At 42.9% G+C, this 16,925-nt stretch overlaps 1 protein-coding gene across 1 annotated transcript in view; it reads right to left on the bottom strand.

Annotated features, from left to right (window-relative positions):
- Window positions 1-8,754: 8,754 nt before the first annotated feature.
- Window positions 8,755-16,925, bottom strand: part of msrab (methionine sulfoxide reductase Ab) — a 33,696-nt gene continuing 25,525 nt past the window's right edge. Inside the window, exon 6 of the mRNA XM_023407436.2 lies at window positions 8,755-9,758. Within this exon, the coding sequence (XP_023263204.1) occupies window positions 9,585-9,758 (174 nt within the window). The 3' untranslated portion in view covers window positions 8,755-9,584. The remainder of the gene's footprint in view (window positions 9,759-16,925) is intronic.

Here is a 16,925-nt window from a genome sequence, read left to right as displayed (position 1 = left end):
AGCACAAGTAAAAGGAGAGCCAGAAAGTCAGTGAACTGACTTGGTAATGTCAGTCATACAGTTTTATAACCGCTCAGAACAGAACAAGTGCAGTGAATTGAACATAGGTGTGTTTTATTGCCTATGAATCTTTTAATTTATAAGAGTAATATTGCGTTCTTTTATCTTTCAAAATGAACAGCCTCACTTTAACAGATATAAAACCATTATAATCTATTATATCTTAAATTTGCATCCTAAAACATTATCAGTAAAAAACAATGACCTTCAACTTTTTATGTTATATTCTGTATTTTAATGGCGAAGGTTTGGTTTTTAACCTCTAACGTCCAAAGAATGAAGGAAAACATATTGTGAACTGAACTACTTAGTTGCTGCTTTGATGTTGAACTTGTTGTGTAGCCTGACTTATTATCAAATCACAACTTTGGCTAACATGCTGAGGAGAGTGTGTGCGTTTGTGTGTCAGTGTGTGTCAGTGTGTGTCAGTATGTGTCAGTGTGTGTCAGTGTGTGTGTCAGCCTCTACATACAGACAAACGATATCTGCCTTCTTTGCCAATCTGGAGCAAAGGCTCAAGAGTTGCAACAGTGTCGATGATGACTTTAATAAATGTGTGCGTGAGGGTGAGTATGTGTGTGTGTGTGTGTGTGTGTGTGTGTGTATGTGTGTATGGTGTGCTTGATGACCCTGTGCTTGATGTGCCCTTTCCTCTGTTTAAGTTCTCTGTGGTTTGACCTTTGACCTGATCATTTGACCTTCTCAGCACTGACCACTCCTTGGCCATCCAGCTCTGAAATAAACTGTGCATGTGTGTGGGTGCGTGTGTGTGTGTACACGTGTGCTCTTGTTTGCCGGAGCACAGATGTGCACTTTGAATAAAAAAGCCTGATAAAAACATTTGTTTGTTTCCTCTTCGTGTGGGTTCCTCGGTGGTTTCCTCTTATCGTTGGCCTGTTTGCTCAAACTTTAAATCTGCACGGGAAAAATCTTTTTAACTACCATTGCTCTTCCATTGTGTTTTTCCCAGATTCCTTGCCCCCTCTGCAGAGGACCAGAGGAACTGCATCCTAGTATAGACTGACACACTTTACAGTTATCTAACTGGGAGGAGACTGGGGCAGACAAACCACAACTGACTTTAACATGCAAATCAGTTTCATTTAAACCACAAAAGAATTATTAAACTTACTGGTGATGAGCTGTGCAGGTAAAGCTTACTATTTTACATGTGCTTCATTTCCTTGTACCTGAGAGATAATTAATGACATTTGGCCAGATCTTATTAACAGGACTCTAAAATATACACAGGAACAATTTGTTAGACAAAGTGGAATGTTTAAGATTATTGTCAAACCTTTGCCAGAGAGAAAAAACAGAGCTCACAGATTTCCGTCACAATCACACGTGGCTGATGTAGAAACTTACAAATGTCTTTTTCTCAGGCTCATTCTCATAGACAGAATATCTCTCTCTCTCTCTCTCTCTTTTTTTTTTTTTTTAAAGGGCAGATACAGTGTTGGCCCATATATGTTAAGCTACTGGGACTGTCTTAAAAATCCAGTCCCTCTATTTCTCCCCACATCTTTCAACTCGTCGGGTCCCCAGTACAGCACACAGGGCCCCCTTTTCGTCTCCTCCCATTCCTCTCTCTTTCTTCCTCTATCTCTCTCTTTCTCTCTGTCCCCCCTGCTAGGATCCCCACAGCTGCGCGGACCAGGTGCGTTCCGCCCCGACACACACACACACACACACACACACACACACACACACACACACACACACACACACACCCTTACACCCGCCAACGGACGCAGCAGGAAATGCCTAATACCAGTTTTAGAATGATGCCACTATGCCAGCTTGACAGGGAGGCAGCAGTATCTGTCAAGAGAGAAGGCAAAAGAGATACCGAGAGAGAAAGTGAGATGGAGAGTAGAAACTGAAAGAATAAAACAGTTGCTTTACTTCCTAATGTAGTGTTCTAGTTTTTTAAGTCTAGACAGCTGACAAAACTTCAAATTTCTCAGCTCGTAAATAGCGTCAAGTCAAGTCCCATTTCACTCCTCATGGTGGTCCATTTCCAGCTCTGGATATTGACACACACACACAATCTCTACTGGCACAGCCAAAATATATCCAGCTAAACCTCTCTCCAGGGATCCCCAAGTAAAAGGGACCTCTGTAATGTGTGAGTGTGTGTGTGTGCGACTATGCACGCATGTGTGACTTTATGTGTGGGTGGATGCACATGTGTTTTTATAAAAAAGTACCAGTTATTTTGGTCTGTGGCTCACCACAGCTCACACTCTCCCCTGTCTTGTACTCATCTCACACGGCCCCAAGAGAAGCAGAGGGGAAGGAGTGTGACAGACTGGAGAAGCAAGTGAGCAAGACAAAGACAGATATGTAAAAGTAGTAGTAGATGTAGAGGAGGTTGAAGGCCGAGAGGACATATTTATCATCAAACATTATTGCTATGTATGAGACTTCAGAGAATACGTGATGAATCAGTATGTGCTGGCAGGGCGGCACACAGCGTCCCATTCATGTCTCATCTCCTCCATTTACACTGCATTAGTCCATTTCCTCTCAGATTTACGTGACATCTCTAAAACATCTGCCAAAATAAAATATTCTTGCTGAACCCTGGTATAGTGACCAATACAGAGTAATAATAAGTAACTGAGAAGTACTGATATATATATTTTTTAAAACCAAACAGCAATAGAGAAAATGTAATTTTATGATAATTACCTCTGCCTTACAATATATATATATACACACACATATATATATATATATATATATATATATATGTGTGTGTGTTTATGTGAAACTAATGATTATTTTCAATATAAATTAATTCTGATGATTAATAGATTAATTATTTTGTGTGTGTGTGTGTGTGTGTGTGTGTTTGTAGTGAAAAATCCCCATTTCCCAAAGCCCAGACTGATGTCTTTGAGTTGCTTGTTAATCTGGCCAGTGGTCAAAAAGCACAAATATTCAGTTTACTATCACAGTGTACAAAGAAAGCAAGAAATTCTCACAAATGAGAAGCTGGTACCAGGTAGAGTTCACCATTCTTTCTTGAAAAATGACAATTAAACATTTATCGTGGTTAACAAAACTCATTCATTTAACTATTTTTTTCCGTTCTATTTTTGATATCAACCAAACTCTAGCCCTGACAACACTGAGGTTTAGAATTGAATCAAAATATTTACTCATACCCTTCATACTTAAGTGCAAATACACACGTCTATAAAAGTTCTTATGGAAGTGAATTATTTTGACCAAGAAAGTCTTAGGAATTACCAAAAAAAAAAAAAAAGAAAAAATCCAATTTCTCTCCAAATCTTGTTCTGGGCCAAAACTCAAAACTCTTACTTCCTTCAGTAATAGCAGTCGGGTCTGAGCTGGCACCACTGTATTGTAATAGTTTGGTGCTGTTCCACCATCATTATGCATAAGCAGATGTACTGTATCCTGCCTCAGTACCCAGCACCAGCCATCCCAGCACCCTAATCCAATTCCATACCCTAATTGTTGAGCAACATTTGATTAGTTGACGTGTTGGCTTCTATCTTCATATGTGGATTCACAGTAACAGCTGAGATGACAGTGTGATCTTAATGATGTTTATTTTATTTCAGTCACATTTGTTGATTTTATGTTCATCTGACTGTAAAGCAAATTCTCCTCTTTGAGCCAGCGAAGAGTCTGTTCACTTAGAAACTATATCAAATCCAATTTAAACTGGCTTTAGTTTCTTATTGATTGATATTTTCAAATTAGAACAGGCAAATGCAATGTCAATAACAGTCCACAACAACAGCTGTTAACTTCTTTCATGGACTTAGTATTTAGTTTCCAGCTTCCAGCTTCCTCTGAAACCGAGGCACGAGCTCTGCAGCTGAAAGCTTGTGCATGGTGCAAGACACTGAGTGGAAGTTAAGCCAAAAACTTAGTGGTGCTATCTGCAGAGGGCATTGTTGTCAGAGGTCATCCTGAACACCTAAAAACCCACCAGTCAGTTACAACAGCAATGTGGCTAATGAAAAAAGTCCTTTGCATTTCATTGTGATGGAAACTTAAAAAGACTGCTAAACACATAGACACAAACGCACATACACACATACACAATTGCACACCGTGCTGACACCTCAGTGTGGCCACATTCTCACCTCAAACCTTTCCATTCACTGACTGCCAGGCCAGTGTTTCCACGAGCGGATGTTTTTTGAGGCCAGCGTTTCTTTGAAAAGACACAGAAGGCCTTGGCCGGGCGGGAGAAACCTACTTCAGGTATCCTACAGAAGACGCAGTCTAAAATAGCTGAAGTGTTACTTTTCGAGAGCTTTCGAGCCGCACCGCTGAACTCTTTTAGTTCTAAGCCCGTTTTCTGTCTGGCTGTAGACGACTGATCTGTCTTCTCAGCGCAAGGTTTAAAACTTTGTTCTATTATGCGTCTGCTGGCACAGCATGGTCCATGCTAAAATATTACTACATATAACCATTAAAATGAGTATTAAAGTCTGGAGAATATACTTTTTTTTGTGCTGGAATAATTCAGGTTCCTCTTTCCTCATGTAGCAGTAAAAGACTAAATCTATACACACACACATACACACAAACACTCCAACAGGAAGAGTGTGGGTGTTTGGGAGCAGCTGCATGGAGAAGCATCAGACCCAGCTTCCTCCTGGTGCAGCCAGCACCATCTCTCCTCCCTTCTCTTTTTCTCCCTCCCTCTATCTACTCATTTCCTCCACATCTATTTCTTCCTCTTCCTTTCATTTCTCTCTCTCTCTCCCTCTTACACAGACAGAAACATGCATCCAGTCAGAAACAGACAACACCACCATCACCGCCGTCTTGTGTCAGCTCTTATCAGAAGCTGAACACAAGATTCAATCTGCAGCGCTCGCAGAAATTAGCTGGCAAGCGTAGCAAAAAAAAAAAACGCTGTTTTTGCGTGTTGCAATGCAAACTGTGTGTGTGTTTGTGTGTGAGTGTGTCCTGTTTCTGTCCTCTTTCTTCAGAATGGTGACACATCAACGCATTACTAGCTGAAAGCCCAAATGTTACACAACGCTTTCCTGTGTTCAGTTCTAATCGAGGTCTTGTCGGTGGCGTTAAAACTTGACTCCACTCTCACACCTGTGCGAGGTGAGGCTCAGATAACTCAAAGGCGCAGATGGACAGAGCAGATAAAGCCAGAAAATGAACACGAGACAGAGAGAGAATTGTTTTGGAAATGTAACTGTTACATCAATGCCTCAGCTGTAAAATGTCAAACTTTGATTGTTGCGCAATCATCTTTGTCGTGGTTTGATTATATAAAAAAAACAAAAAAAAAAAACAAAAACGACATGATCAACAGGATACACTGCATATGCCAGTGAATACGTGCAAATGCACCATATAGTTGAACACAGCGTCTGGAAGGATCCTGCTCCAGCACAGGTGCAACTGCCTTTAGCATCTTTGTGTTTCACTTTCCTTTCCAGTTTTCTATTCTTACTCCCTCATGCTATCATTCCAGCCAGTATTCCTCTGTCTTCTACTTTCCTTTAACCCCTTTCTGTCAGCAGCACACCCCCAGCAAGTGGTTACTGCGCTGAAGACACTAAGGCAGTTATTTCTGTGTTTCCTGTGTGTCATGTGGTGGTAGCTTGAACTAGCTATAGCATGGCTGACAACTCACAGGCTCCCAGGTGCAGAGTGTCACAGTGTGGGCCGTCAGCCAGAAAGCCAGTGGGCCAGTTAGCAAGCCAACTAGGCCCTGCAGCACGTGCTGCCCTCCACCCCCACCCTTAACCCGTCGCTATTCCCAGTGGGAAGGAGAAACAGGCTTTCGACATTGTCTCCATGGGAAAGAACACACACCTGTGTATTGTATGTGTGAGCGTTTGTGAGCTTGTCTTTTTTTTTTTTTTTTTCTTTCTAGTTTTTAATGAGGGTATTGTTGCTGCAAACTAAGCTGTGAGAGGAAACAGTCTGTTTTAAAGTTTGAATGTGTCATCAACCCGTGCATGACTGAGACACGGGAGCTTCTCCAGCCATGTGCAGATCTACTGTATTTGGAATAAGCTCGTCTTTCTGCCCCGGAGTTCAGGGGTCAGGCTGCGACCTCCAGTGAAACCAGCATGCGGCTGCACCAGTGTTCGCCCTCTTCCCCCAGCTCGCTTGCTCGCCCCCTGGCCGCAGATGCACCGACCCAGACAAGGCTGCACTTCTCTGGGCAGCACAGAGAGACTGCTGTGCTCCGGTTCCTGGAGCCCTGATGCTCTGATTGAGACCCTGCGCCCATGCAGGAACCAGAGGGAGGGGAAGGGAGAGCTAGGAAGGGCATGCAAACACATCTGGCATCTGCAAAACCCTGCACCTCCTCCTCATATCATCATGAGAGAGATGTACAGGACGTATAGAAAAATACAAGCTCTGTTTTCCCCTCTGCTACCACACGTACAGAAGATATATACTCCCACACACACATCCAATTGTGTTCCTACGACCTCTACGATCCAGAAAAGTAATTATGTGAGGAGCAGGACAAGAAGGCAGAACAATTCTCCAGCTGGTAGGACAACACCAGAATATACCGCTCTGCTGTTCTATTTATATGGCTCACCAAACAATGCCGTGTTGGTGTGCTGCAAACACAAATTATTTTGCTGCCTATGGTAGCGACTAGAGAGGAATGAAACAAGGCTACTTATAACTATGTATACATGCAGGGTATGACACATGTATTACATATACATACGGTAAGATCTATCGAAGCCGTCATGGGGAAGATAAATGAAACGCTGTGAAAGGAGGACACAATAGAGAGCGTATCAGAGTGCAAGAAATTTGTGTGGGTGCACGTCTCTGCAAGGTGTGTTTTTGGTGTGTTTGTTTCTCGTGCGTGGGCGCTGCCTTTTGCATTAGGCGGCAGTACAGGACGAAGTTAGAGGTAGTGGTTGGGACGTGTGTTTATGTATGTGTGTATGCTTGTGTGTGTGCACATGTGTGGGTAAGAGTGCAGAGTACTTCTGATAAACAACCAACACCTTTCTGTTTCAGCCCACTCTTCCACAGTACCATGTGTTTGCACAAAGCTATTCTTTTCTTCAAATAAGCAGGCGATGATTTTTCTTTAGGGGCTCAGAGAATTTGACACGGAGGACAGGAAAAGAAGAATAAAGCACGCTTGTAAGAGTATAATAGAAGAAGATATCAAACGTACGAACATGGTAGTGTTCATGTGCCTGAGAGCTGCCTTCTCTCTTCAGGGTGACTGAGCATAGGCCAGTGAGAGGCATAGCAGCGAGCTGGAGCGGTATGCTCTTTGTGGCCAGCTGTGGGGCCACTAAAGGCCCATCTGCAAACAATAGGCTCTGTCTGGAGGGCACACACAGCCTGGTTCGTGTCCTGCCCTGCCTCACTGTGTTTGTGTATGGATGCGTATATGAGAGTACCATGCATTTCCATGCCCCCATTTTAATCTATTACAAAGGAATACACAGAAAACATACACTTACTCATGCAGCCTCTGCATTAAACTTGGTAATTTCCACAGCGGATCTCTTCCTACATATAATCGACTCATAACCTTAGCCTTTTCCTGTAATGTGGCAGAAATAAACAGAATCATGCTGCGCTTCACTGAGGCATCGCTTGTTGAAGTCAGACATCATTGCAGACATCGATTTCTTCATGCGATTAAAGATTTCATGCCATCGTCTTTTCAAAACTGAGGGAATGAAGATCTCTTTATTAAAAGGTTATCTGCTCTCACATACTCGACAAAACACAACAGCATGCAAAAATATAGGCGGGCGCTAGCTGGCCCAACCACATACCACTCAGCGCGGTTCGATCAAGCAAGCCACAGCTTCACATGCCCCGGCAAACACACACACACGCACGCACGCACACAAACACACGGCTGCTGCATGCAGACACATGCAAAAATATCTGTCCCAATACTAAAATAGGCCCTGAGAGGTTGCACCTGCACCTGTGCCCTGGTCCACACCTACACACAGGTGTCAGGATGTGACACATACACACAGAGAAAGAAAGATAGAAGAGAGGGAGGGGAAAAACGAGAGCGTGGTGAATCACACTACTGCGGTCGACCAAAAAGCTTTTCTAGATATCATCTCTGTATTTTGGAACCTAACCATGAGTGTGATTTTCATTTTTAAATATGAACCTGTCAGGTTGATGTGTTTAATTATAAAAGGCACGGCACACAATGCTTATTCAGTAATTGCTCTGTGCTCTTATGATTTGTAATTATATGATGTGAAATAGAACTTTTATTCATAATTATGGGTTTGGGGGGGTGGGGTGGGGGGGTGGAGTGAGTGTTTAAGCAGAGTGTGTATCATATTGCATACATGAGTGCCTCAAGTGTCATTCTGTGATCCAGAATGAGTAGTCTCTAAATGTGTGTGTGTGTGTGTGTGTGTGTGTGTGTGTGTGTGTGTGTGTGTGTGTGTGTGTGTGTGTGTCATAGTGAGTCATAGCCTTTTGTCCCTCATTTGTACGGTAGGTACATTCTTAAATGAGGCTGGGGAAAAGTAGCCTTATCTTTCATAAACACACACACACACACACACACACACACACACACTTATCTGTATATATATATATATATATATATATATATATATAGCTGCATGGGCAGACACATGCATAAATTAACGCACGCCGACACACATACACAAACATGCCGAAACATTAACAAAAATCTGGAGAAGATGTGTTTTATTATTTCCAAGGTGAGACTGAAGAAAATGTCTGATTTTACTGAAGTAAATTCATGCATCAGTTATTTACAATAAAATGAAAAGAAAAGACTGCATTACATTCAAGCTGGTAATGTTGTGTTTGAATTATACTAAGCTACTTAGTAAAATCATATGATTATATTAAAATCTGCACTGAAAAAAATCTTAAGGATTCTTACTCTGACAGTAAAGTCTGAGCTCTGTCACAGCGTTGTGTGAAAACGCTGCTGGCTTGGAAAACCACTGAAGGTTGGTAGATTTTCTTCCAATCAACCAACTGTGGAAGACAAAGAGTTTACATGGTTTCTTTTTGCTACAGTATGTCACATAAAAATAAAAAAATAAAAAGACTACTGGAGCTGCTATTTTTTGAGAAATGTCGCCACCCTATGGAAGCTGACTGCTGCTGCAGCCCAACACACTGCTCCTGCTGCACAGCAACGGAACAGCTTCATTCTGGCATTTTTTCATTTAGCTGCTTTTATTTTGCATTCTTATTGTCTTTTAAGAATTGTTTTGATACATATTTATATCTTACATGAAACAATTTAAGTTGCTATTTTGTTTAAACAGTGCTACACAATAAAACTGCCTTACTGTACACTATGTATTCTCCATAACTGACGGACAGCTTAGAACAGAAAATTCCCTGAGGCTCAGTAATGAATTCATGCTTTGACTCATATGGTGTTACATTAAAAAGTGATACATTTCACAAGTGTATCACGCAGTTTTAAAAAAAATAAAAGATTAAGAACAGTAACTGATCCTCCTCTTTCTCACCGCACAGTCTCACAGCTCATCCTTTCTGGCTCCAATGGGACACGAGACTCCAGTGCCTTTGAGGCCACAGTAGCCCTTTGGTACCTTCTTCAGGTACTGCTGGTGATGGTCCTCAGCGTAGTAAAACTGCTGCCCCTCCAGGATCTCTGTTGTGATGGGGCCGTAGCCTTTTTTATCCAACTCCTAGGGGTAAAGATACACATATAAATCAAAAATAATTACTATCCAGTTGTTCCCGAATGAAGAGATGAGCAGAAAAAAAAGAAAAAAGAACAATTCGGTTATGTGGACGAAACAGGATGCATTTTGCAGTAAATATAGTATCAGACTAATTCTCACTAAATCTCCAGACAAGAACGTTTCTCTAGAAATCTGCGCCCTTCAAACTGTATAAATCATTATAAATATATATTGGACTTCCTGTGTACATATTGTGCAAGATTCTGAATGAATTCTTCTACAGTTAATAATCTCCACATGGAAACTCAGAGCTATTTTTATATGTGCTTATATACCATTCTGTATCAATGATAACGGGGTTAAAGCCTTCTACCTTCAAGGTTATGATCACTGAAACACATCTGTGAGGAAAATATTCCTGATATTCAGCATCCCCCTGTGCTCAGACTCTTAAACCTGTTTCCATCAGCGAAGTCATGACACAGATTCAGCTCTACTTTCTTCGATCGCTGTAACTTCCCCAGAACGAGCGCGCCTCTTAAATGGTTGTTTTATTCTGTGGTGTATTGGATGTGAACTTTCAATACCTCTTACTAATACAGTAAAGAGTTTCTGCTCCTCAACTAGAAAGCGGGGTGATTGAGTGACAGAAGAAAGGAACATCTTTTTATCTTTGTAGTGCAGCTTGCCTCTGTGGCTCTCTCTGTGGGACAAAGCATCAAAGAGTATCCGCTCTCTTTGAGAACTCCTTAAGACACTTTCACACTTACACTTTTCTAAACACCTTGAGAGAAGGCTTCAAACGCACCAGAAAAGCACACTCGCTCACACAGACACACATACACACTCTAAACACCTCCACCTGACAGATATATCAAAGGTGGACCTGCTGTGCTGAGTGGTTTTCTCTATCTAATAATACAAGTGCTCAGTCCTCTCTAGATCAGTGCTCCAGAGAGCTGACAAAACAACAAGTTCTCGGTGCACCGGGACTGTCTCTGGGCAACAAGTAGCTTGCGCGTAGCGTGCTACACCTTAGAACAGTGTGCAGCGTGGAGGAGCTTTGCTTTTGTGGAGGCGTCAGTTGGCAGCATTCAGCAAACAGCATGGTACAGAAACTGAATATATTCAATCCAAGCTCAGCCTGTACTTATCAGCCTCTGCATACGTCCTGTCTCTCTGCATGATGCTGTCATGGATATTGTTGGGAGTATTGAAGGATGGGCGGCCTCATTCTTCTTAAGGTGGTACTTGAAAATTGCCTGTTAAGGTTTGTAGGCTGCTCCTTTATGGAGGCTGTGGACAGCTTGAATTCACAGAGGTGGCAACGGAGTCAATGCGGACGATTTTGTGAGGCAGGAAATTGTATTAAAATGTCTTGATGAAGCTTCTCGAAAGACTTGTGGAGCATTATCCACTTTTCATTGTTGAACTGCCTGTGCTTCATAGTTCTGCAGAAATACACATCTTTCATTTGAATCCTTGGGCATGACGATGTAAAGACTGTGATTGGGCACATGTTCCAGGATGTAGCTGTCCCTTTAAAGCTGCAATAATCAATATTTTCACATAAACAATGCATCACATTACTGTATGTGTAATGTAAAATGCGTTGTTCATAGTAATTCAATTCAGCAATCCTTCCAAGCAGGTTTTAGCGTTACCATTTTGGTTCACTCTCACTGCTCTCAAACCTGGTTTCCAGCAGCGGCAGGCAGCTGTTTTCAGTGAGAACGTTCTAATAGACCCACTATACAATACCTGTGCAGCACCACGCTTCAGACAGACAGAAGTTAGAGACTAGCTGGTGAATATGGCGGAGCATTTAGCAGCTAAAGAGCCAGATATCTCCCTCAGGATTTAAAACCAAAACTGAGCTAAGAGGAGCGCGAATATTGGACTTAAATTCGCCAGGTGGCCAAAAAGATTATCCTAATTGATCCAAATGGTCTATGCCTGCTGGATTAGCTGTTTTGCTGACATGTTCGCAACTTTATAGGATGATACAATGTTGTGTTCACAGGTTGTTTTGCTGCCACCAAGTGGACAAAAAAAAATCATCATGAGGGTTTAAGGATAAAACCAACATAGATGAGTGACAAACAGGAAAGTCCCTTAGTAAGAAACTGGATCTCCAGGTGCCTCCAGTTAAGCTTCAGGCACCTTGGCATAGTCTCTGAAATTCTAGTGCAGGGGTGAACACCATTCTTCCAACTGATAATCCCCTACTGATTCACATCATTGTTGAATGTTGTGAATGATGAGGGAGTCACCTGAATGTAACCCTGAGCTGCTTTGGAAGGAGTGTGTTTAAAAGGCTTCCTGCAATGTCAGGAACTCTTTATTCATTGGTCTGAAAGCAGACAAATTTATGGTCTAAAAATGCTGGAATCAGACTTTACAATACCATATACCACCATGTATTACGTATTGTTTGTGTAAAATCTCCCCAAGTTGATGAAACCGAAAAGTACCAAGCAACTGAGCTTAGTGTCCTCAATAATAACTATGTTTCTCCCCTCATTTTGTCACCTGTCTATGCGACCATTTGTTGAGAAATTCCCACTCTGTGTATCTCATGAGGAAGTTCATTAATAGAGATTTCCAGATGAAAAGCAAGACCAAAAAAGCAAAATTCATGCCAGCGAGGAGGTACAGTCCACATGTCTTGTTAATACATCTTTTACTGTCTCTGGAACTGAGCTGAATACCTAAAGCATAGGAAGACAAAAAACAGAACCGATTGGTTCTAGTTGGTACTTCTATTAACTAGGTCAGCAGGAGTTATGCATGTAAGAGGGAAATGATTTATCTAAAAATGTATGACCACTAATTTCTAAGAGGAAGTAATGTCAGTGAAGGGCAGCAGGGTAGTGTGTACTTTTGTCCACATGGAGGCAGTGTGGTACTAGCTGTATATGTGTGTCTTTGTGTGTGTGTGTGTGTGTGTGTGTGTGTGTGTGTGTGTGTGTGTGTGTGTGTGTGTGTGTGTGTTTGCTAGAGGTGATGCAGTGGAGTCAGTAAATCAAAGCTCCGCGCCCCACAGAGAGGCTGAGGCAGCAGCTGACCTCTAAGTCCTCAGTGGCTGCCGCTACAATGTGAGGACTCTAATCTCCCTGCAGGAAGGACCCAGTGTCCACAAACCAAACTGCAGCACAACGCAGCCCTCAACATGGAGCGCCAGCATCATGAGCATGGACATATTTACCTTTCAAATGCAAAGAGTGTGCAGTCAGAAGTACCCATTTCCCCTGCCTTTATCCAACAGCACTGTCGTGAACCAGCCGACACAAGCGTGGAGCTTTGTACATCATGGCCTAATTAATCAGTCATCACCACCAAACCACTGTAGTAGCGAAACCCTCCGGGGCAGAGGATGCTACATGCGAGGAGAACACAAAGTCCAAGAAAAGGTCTGCTATTCCGAGCAAACATACACCCCCGCACCACTCCCTCGCGCTCCATCCAGCCCTCTACAGCAGTCACAACACGGCGGCCATTTTAGATCTATAAATCAGAATGCATGGCGTCACGCCACTGTGTATAACCTTATGTGGCTTCGCTTTCTCTCTCTCTCTCTCTCTCTCACTGCAGCAGCAGCAGCAAAGGAATGGAGGGAAGAATGTGGAGGGTAGAAATGGCAAAGATGGAGGAGAGAAAATTCCAGAGCGAAATACAGCAACATCCTCATGTTGAGCATTTTGATGCTGTTGATGATGATGACGTTCAAAAAGAGGGAGAGAAATTTCTATATACCGTATATGCATGTGTGAGAGAGGACTGAAACTAAGGGGAAACGTTAAGAATAGTTCTGTTTGTGTGTGTGTGTTTGTATACATATTACTCAATTTGTGGGGTCACAAAAAGCCGCCTTATGGGGACTCACCTCCTAATTAGAGACAAAAAGCTGGTCCCTGCAAGGTAAAGCGTTACATTTTATGGTGAAGACATTTTGGTTAAGGTTATGGTTACGGGTCGGATTAGGCACGGAGCGGTCGTGACGTGTCTGTTAAATCTTGGGGGAATGAATATAAGTCAATGCAATGTCCTCTTAAGTGACAAAAACATGTTTGTGTGTGTGTGTCCAGGGCTGAGCTCACTCAGCCCAGTCAGCCCTTCCTTTCTTCACGCCTGTCGGAAAGACTCCCCTGTCAAAGACATGGCTGAACGGGTGCATCTCTCTCTCTCTCTCCTCCTTTCTGACTCTCTCCATTCCTCTCCATTGCTGATTCTCTCCCTCCCTCCCTCTCTCTCTCTCTCTCTCTCTCTCTCTCTCCCTCTCTCCCCCCATGTGAGCACAGACCATCGCTTCGTGCTACCAAGTCCTCCCTGCTATCCAGCCAAGCGAGAGAGCCCCTCTCGCCATCACCATCGCCAGAGAGACGGCCCCGGGACACAAATAGGACGTGACACCCCGAGAGAGGGTGGAGGTGGTGGAGGAAGAAGAGGAGGAGGAGGAGGAGGAGGAAAATGTACTCTCTCCTCTCTTCCTTACCCCACTGTCTTGCTTCTCTCTGTCGTTTTCCCTCAGAAGGCCTACGGCTGCAGAGCGGTGGGGAAGAGACGCGCATTGACATAGAGTTTGTGACACCCGATGACTCATGATGAAGACATTTGAAGAAGGATATGACCTCAATTTGGTGATTTATGTAATCACCCCTTAGTCCACTCCTGTTACTGGTGTATGGTTTTTAGCAGTTTTCCATTTGTCCTCACCTCTACTGTCGCATTTCTTTTTTCTTAGTGTCCTCATCTAAGATTTCAAATTCACAGTCAAATGTGTTTAATTGGCACGACTGGAGTTCAGTTCAGGATTTACCAAGCAATCTGTGCAAGGCTTACGAAGCATGTACAGTAATTCAGCAGCAGTGGAACAAGCTCTGAGATCTTTTATTGAGTTAAAGCAACAATAAAAAAATAATCCATTACAGGGTTAGGGATATACCACATAACCGCAACTTTCCAGATTCAATTCTAGTTGAGGACCTTTGTCGAATGTCATCACCCCTCCACCCCCCTTGCCTCTCCCTGTTTCCTGTCTATCTGTACTGTAATACTAATAAAAAGAGACAAAAAGGTATATCTCTGTTACAAGAAAATTCTTGCATTTATAATTTCATTTTCAAGTTAGAGCACATAAGTGTTAGCAGATACACATACTTACAGTATCAAAAGTGAGAGTATTCATTACGCTACAGCAGTAAAATGGAAGATCTGCTATGAGATGTAAAGGAGCACGAGGATAAAATAGTGTGAAATAAAAAAAGGTACGTACAAGTACCTCAACATTGGTCTCAAATAAAGCACTTAGTTCTCTCCAACACTGAAATTCAGAATTTAAAGACAAAAGAAAACAAATGGTTTGTGCATTAACACAGACACTTGATCTGTTTCGTTCGCTGCAGCCGCACAAAAAGCCCTTCAACATCTTAAAAATGTAAATACACTTTGAGTGCCGCGGAAAAAGCAAAGCTGCTCCGTGCTACAACGCTGGCAATAGGTAAGACTGTGGCTCTGCCTGAAAACACATGAAATGGCCTGACATGATACTTATCGACTAGTCCGCTGCACCACGCTTGCCCCCAATGACCTCAGGGAGAAGGAGAGAGAGAGAGAGAGAGGACAAGAGCGGGAGTGACGGCGGGAGGATGAAGGAGAAAGACGGACAGCGAGAGAAAGAGACACAGAGATGGTGCAGAGTCACGCAGGGAGAGAGGGAGCGAAGTGAAGGTGGAGAAGAGCATGGGAGACTACAGAGAGACTGACGGAATGAAAACAGACTGTGGTGAAAAAAAAAAAAAAGATATAAACACAATATTCTGAAAGAGAGAAAACGACACTGGAAGAGTAGCAACATTATGCTTCTTGTTCCTGTGAGGTTCTGTAAAATGCCATACATGTAAAACAGTCATGTACATCACTGCGCCTGTGTGTGTGTGTGTGCGCGTGTGTGTCTGAGCTAAAGGATGTCTATTCCCTCTGCGTGTCTGTCTATGCACAGAGGATGAAGAGTTTTTTTTTGTTGTTTTTTTTTTTTTGCTGCCCTGCTCTGTTCATCTCTCTTTCTCTCTCTCAGCGTGGGTCAGGCATCCATTTTAGCTGGGCTCTAATCTTCAGCGAGCACGCCTACATTTTGTGAGCGAGGAAGCCAACACTCCTACATTTTGAGAGGGAGAGAGGATGCACGCACTTCAGTCTCGGAGCGAGGCGGTGCGCGCTCCTGCGTTTTTTGGTTTTTTTTGTTGTTTTTTTTTTCCAGGGCAGACAACAAGTAGCTCAACATCTGAAGAGCGAAAACGCAGGAGATCAGCCCTGCATTTTTCTGAAAACCAATCGCCTTTTTACATCTCAGCTGCAATGCACTCGACCAGAGCTCACTGAAAGATGGGCGTTAACCCTCTGGCGATTTATTAAAAAAAAAAAAAAAAAAAAAAGAAAGAAAAAAAGTTGTGTGAACATTAAACCAGTAACAATTTTTTATTATTCTCTTTTATCTAAGCCGATACTGTTTTAGAGCTACGTAATAAAAATGTTGTATTGTTATTGATAAGTTCAGCACACAGCTCAAGTATTGTAAGGTTTTCACGTAAATCCCAGACAGACTATAAAACGTGAGAGCTGGGGAGCAGTTGGAAGGGTAAATCTGACTTTTGAATACTTTCCAAAATATGAGATGCGAGCTTGTGTGACTTGAAGCCCGATTACGAAACCTGCTGATGCTGTGCCACCTTTTAACAACCCCCGGGCTTCTCCTCAAGACTTCTAGCCCCAAACGACCCCCACCCCCACCCCCCTCTTCTTTTTTTTTCCACCCATCATCCGAACCCCTGTGCTCTCCCCTCCATCCCCCTTTCAAGCTCATTAAGTTAGGATGCCTTATCAGAGGGCACACTCACCCCTCCAAGGCCCTACACACATGCATGTGCACGCACACACACAATATTCAGGCTGGCTTGATAAAACCTATTGTTCATGCATGCACGTACGTACACTCTCCGCTCTCTCTCTCTCTCTCTCTCACACACACACATATATATAGAACCTCTGTTCTCCCATTTTTCTCTCCAAACCCTAACACATCTCTGACCCACCCCCACCCCGCTCTCTCCTCCTAATCAACTCTTCCCATCCCTTCTCTCTCACCCTCCACTCACCCCCCAACACCCACCA

Source organism: Seriola lalandi, unplaced genomic scaffold (assembly GCF_002814215.2).
Source record: "Seriola lalandi dorsalis isolate HSWRI2012SDOR001 ecotype SW California unplaced genomic scaffold, Sedor1 jcf7180002054335, whole genome shotgun sequence".
NCBI classification, from domain to species: domain Eukaryota; kingdom Metazoa; phylum Chordata; class Actinopteri; order Carangiformes; family Carangidae; genus Seriola; species Seriola lalandi.
The sequence above is the reverse complement of the archived record's forward strand: the minus strand, read 5'-3'. Positions and strand labels throughout refer to the sequence as shown.